Source organism: Lipotes vexillifer, unplaced genomic scaffold, assembly GCF_000442215.2.
Source record: "Lipotes vexillifer unplaced genomic scaffold, Lipotes_vexillifer_v1.1 scaffold999, whole genome shotgun sequence".
Taxonomy (NCBI): domain Eukaryota; kingdom Metazoa; phylum Chordata; class Mammalia; order Artiodactyla; family Lipotidae; genus Lipotes; species Lipotes vexillifer.
In genome coordinates, this window is record NW_006774368.1 from 1,927,329 (window position 1) to 1,931,194 (window position 3,866).

The 3,866-nt window shown below is 47.1% G+C and overlaps 1 protein-coding gene across 3 annotated transcripts in view; it reads left to right on the plus strand.

Moving 5' to 3' along the window:
- The window catches only part of PLA1A (phospholipase A1 member A), a 34,266-nt gene that overhangs the window by 5,825 nt on the left and 24,575 nt on the right, over positions 1-3,866 (plus strand). For 2 of the 3 annotated variants that reach the window (XM_007449137.1, XM_007449138.1), the window contains exon 2: positions 2,165-2,366. The exons of the other annotated variant lie outside the window; for it this stretch is intronic. In XM_007449137.1, the coding sequence (XP_007449199.1) occupies positions 2,165-2,366 (202 nt within the window). The remainder of the gene's footprint in view (positions 1-2,164; positions 2,367-3,866) is intronic. 3 annotated transcript variants of the gene reach the window in all.

The following is a 3,866-nucleotide window of genomic DNA, read 5'->3' on the forward strand; positions in this document are numbered from 1 at the left end:
TTCCCTACATTTTATTTGGTGTTGCTGTATTATTCTCTTTCAGCTTTCTGAGTTATAAGATTAATTTACCTAATCTGTGTCTTTCCCCATTTTCCCCTGATATTTACATTTATGGTTATAGATATCAGCCTAGTACTGTTTTAGCTACTTTAACTCAAGTTTTGATATTGTATTGGTTTTACTGTTAGTTTTTAATATTCTCTAGTCTCCACTGTGATTATTCTTTAACTCATTCATTACTTAAAAGGGAATTTTAAAATCTCCAAATGTGTCTTTAAATAACTTTTGTTACTGATTTCTAATTTTATTACATCTTATTTAGATAACGTTGTCTGGAATATATTGATTCCGCGATGCTTGTTGGGCCTTGCTCTGTGACATACTATGCTTATTTAAAAGGACTCTTAATTCTCTGTCTGATGGATGCAAACTCCCCTACATGACCAATAGAGCAAACGTATTCATGTATGTGGTTCAAGTCTCGTGCTCAAGCAGAGTCCTTTCACCTTTTCTTCAAAGAGCCCGGGGAAGGCCCACGAAGTAGCCGTCAGGCATCGTTCTCTCTTGTGTTCCATGGAGGTTCAAGCTGCCACAGGCTGAGGAGCCTGGGGGCCTGCACAGTCATAGTGGGCTTCATCGCTGGGGTGTCCAAGACCTGGCTGCTCAGAAGGGAGATACAAGGGGGCTCAGGGACCAGGTCTGGGGCTTAGGTGCAGAGGTGAGGAAACCGCTGTCAGCACTCTCTAAGGGTGCGGTTCCCACAATCTGCTCACAGTTCCACAGCCCAGCACACCCCAGATCCACTTGCTTGTGGTACACGTGCTCCCCTGTTACCTCTGAAGGCAGATAACCATTCCAGAAACCTGAAATAGCTGTCTTCCTCGTGAAGAGCCCTGCACAAATCAGTCTGCAGTCTGGACCTCTCTTCTGATTCTGCAGATAGTTCTGTCCCATGGCAGGAATGTGAGGTAGGTGATAACAGCACCAGGACTTTGGGGCTGGGGGGCCAGTGCGACAGTGTGTGCCCTGCTGCCCCAGCCGGTCTCTTTCTGTAAGACCAACTGGGTGTCAGGTGCCCCCCCTCTTTATCACAGGCGTGAGGGTGGGCTGTTGGGTATTGAAGATAGGCCAGATTTTTAGCTCCCTGGGAAGCAGGAGTTTCATGCTGCTGTTTTGGTTCAGTATTGTAGAAGGCCTTTCAGTGACCTTGACCATAAAATATCCCATTTAAATGTACCTGTTGGAAGGCACTGTAGAATACATACAGCTCGTTAAGGGTCCTCTCTACCATCTGGTTGGGCAGCCATGTGCTGGGCGCTGGAAGGCTCTGGAGTGGCTCTGGACTGCTCATAAGGAAAAGGAGTGATGAGGCTGGAGGGGGCAGTTTGAAACCCTCTGGAATGGGGTGCTCAGACCAGAATGAGCCTAGTCCCCGGGGCAACTGCTCTTTTCATAGCCCAGAAAACTGTATTATTTAGCTAGGACTGCTGTAACAAAGTGCCAGAGACTGGGTGGCTTAAACAACAGAAGTTTATCATCTCCCAGTTCTGGAGGCTGGAAGTCTGAGATTAAGGTGGCAGTAGGGTTTGTTCCTTCTGAGGGCTGTGAGTGAAGGAGCCATTCCAGGCCTCTCTCTTTGGCTTGTAGATGGCTGTCTACTCCATGTATCTTCAGATCATCTTTCTTCTCTGTGACCAAATTGCCTCTTCTTATTAGGACACCAGTCATATTGAATAAGGGTCCAACCTAAAGGCTTCATTTCAATGTAATTACCTCTGTAGAGACCCTATCTCCAAATATAGTCACATTCTGAGGTATTAGGGGTTAGGACTTCAACACGTGAATTTATGCAGGTGTCGGGGGACTCAGTTTAGCCCATGACAATATCCATTTCACCATGGCCTTTAATCTTCTCTAGCTGAGCAATATTCATATTCTTCTCTGGTATTTTATCTTTATACATGAAAAATATACACATATTTTGGTTACAGAAGTGATGCCTTTAATAAATGAGTCTGATTATTACACTTGCTGATTTGTGATGAATGCCTATAAGCCTTGTTTCTCTCTTCCTTTCAAGAACACCTTTTTTCCTTTTAAGAACAGATGACCTCACCTTGGATGTTTCTTGGGTTTTTATTTGTTTGTTTGTTTTTTCCTCTAGGAGATGCACCTCCTACCCCACAGACAAAGTGCACTGACTTCCAGAATGCTAATCTTCTCCAAGGCACCAATCTCAAAGCCCACTTTCTCCTCTTCACCCCTTCTGATCCTCTCTGTGGGCAGCTCGTGGAAGAAAGTAGTGACATCCGGAACTTGGGGTTCAATGCCACTCTAGGAACCAAGCTAGTTATCCATGGATTCAGGTGGGAGCCAACCAACCAATAGGATCACCTCAGCTAAGAGCTAGAAAGTGACCATAATGCCATAGGAAGTTAGTGGGGAGTAAAAGGAGAAATGGATTTACTGCCTGTCACAGGTCCCATTGCTCACCTCCTGCTGACTTTGAAGATGTCTCATAGCAGCCTGAACACACATCCTGTTGTTCTTTCTTGTTGGTCACATACGTTACTCCTCTCCTAACTGTAAATATGTGTGACCCTGGACACACTCTCCAACTGTAAATATGTGTGACCCTGGGCAAGTCACTTTAGCACATGGAGCCTTGGTTTCCATATCTGAATAAAAGAGAAGTTGTTAGAGATGGTCTCGGTGATCCTTTCCTCCCTGAGGTGTGGATTGCATGATTCATCTCAGCCAGTGAGATCGTAGGCTTTGAGCAATCACTCAGGGGTAACATCGTGGTGTTTTTATCCAGGGTTTTTTGGGGTTTTTTTTGCGGTACGCGGGCCTCTCACTGTTGTGGCCTCTCCTGTTGCGGAGCACAGGCTCCGGATGCACAGGCTCAGCGGCCATGGCTCACGGGCCCAGCTGCTCCGCAGCATGTGGGATCTTCCCGGACCGGGGCACGAACCCGTGTCCCCTGCATCGGCAGGCGGACTCTCAACCACTGCACCACCAGGGAAGCCCTTATCCAGGGTTTTATTTCCTCTTCTTCCTGGGTTTCATGACCTAAGAAACTTCCACTTCCACCACTCCCAGAGGTCAGCGTTTCTCAGGCGCTACACACTTCTCCAACTTCTTTGAGGCCCTGCAGGCCAAATTTTGTTGTAATGCATAGTCTCTGAGTCCCAATTTAATCACCACCCTTCCTTCCAACATCTTCTCTCCAAAGCCCACTGAGAATGCTGGAAACAGAAAAAAGTTGCTGAGAGGAGAGAGGGAGAGAATGTGGTGAAAGAGTAGCACTATGGAGCAGCTGGAGCTGGGGGCCCGATGAAGAGGTGGACAGTGGGGCACTGCACAAAGGGTCACCATTTCCTCATCTCTGGGTTCTCTCTGCCTCTCCAGTCCCTCACTCCAGGTCCCAGCCACATCCTCCCTCAGGCATCCCTTCTCTCTCTTGTGCCGAAGTCTCTTCTCCGGCAAATCTTGCATTCAGCCACTACCCAAGGCTGAGTGTGTGCCCTCAATCCAGAGATAGCTAATGGAGCTGAAGAGCTCAGCAGCCTCACTATGCTGCCCGCTCCCAGATGCCCCAAAGCCACGTTCCCTGGCATACACCCAGTCTGGGCTCCCCTGTCCACGCGAGCAAGCTCTGGACCATTGAGAAAACTTTTTCCCCATTCCCAATCTCTTGGGAAAGCGCTCTGAAATTTTTCCTATTCTTCTTTTCCTAGAAAAGTCCTATTATACTCTAAGTTCCAGAAGGCTGAGGAATATATCTTATTTTTCTTTATTTCTCACAAAGCACCTAGCATACTGCCTGGCCCATTTGTTGAATGAAGGAAAGAGTGAAAGAATGA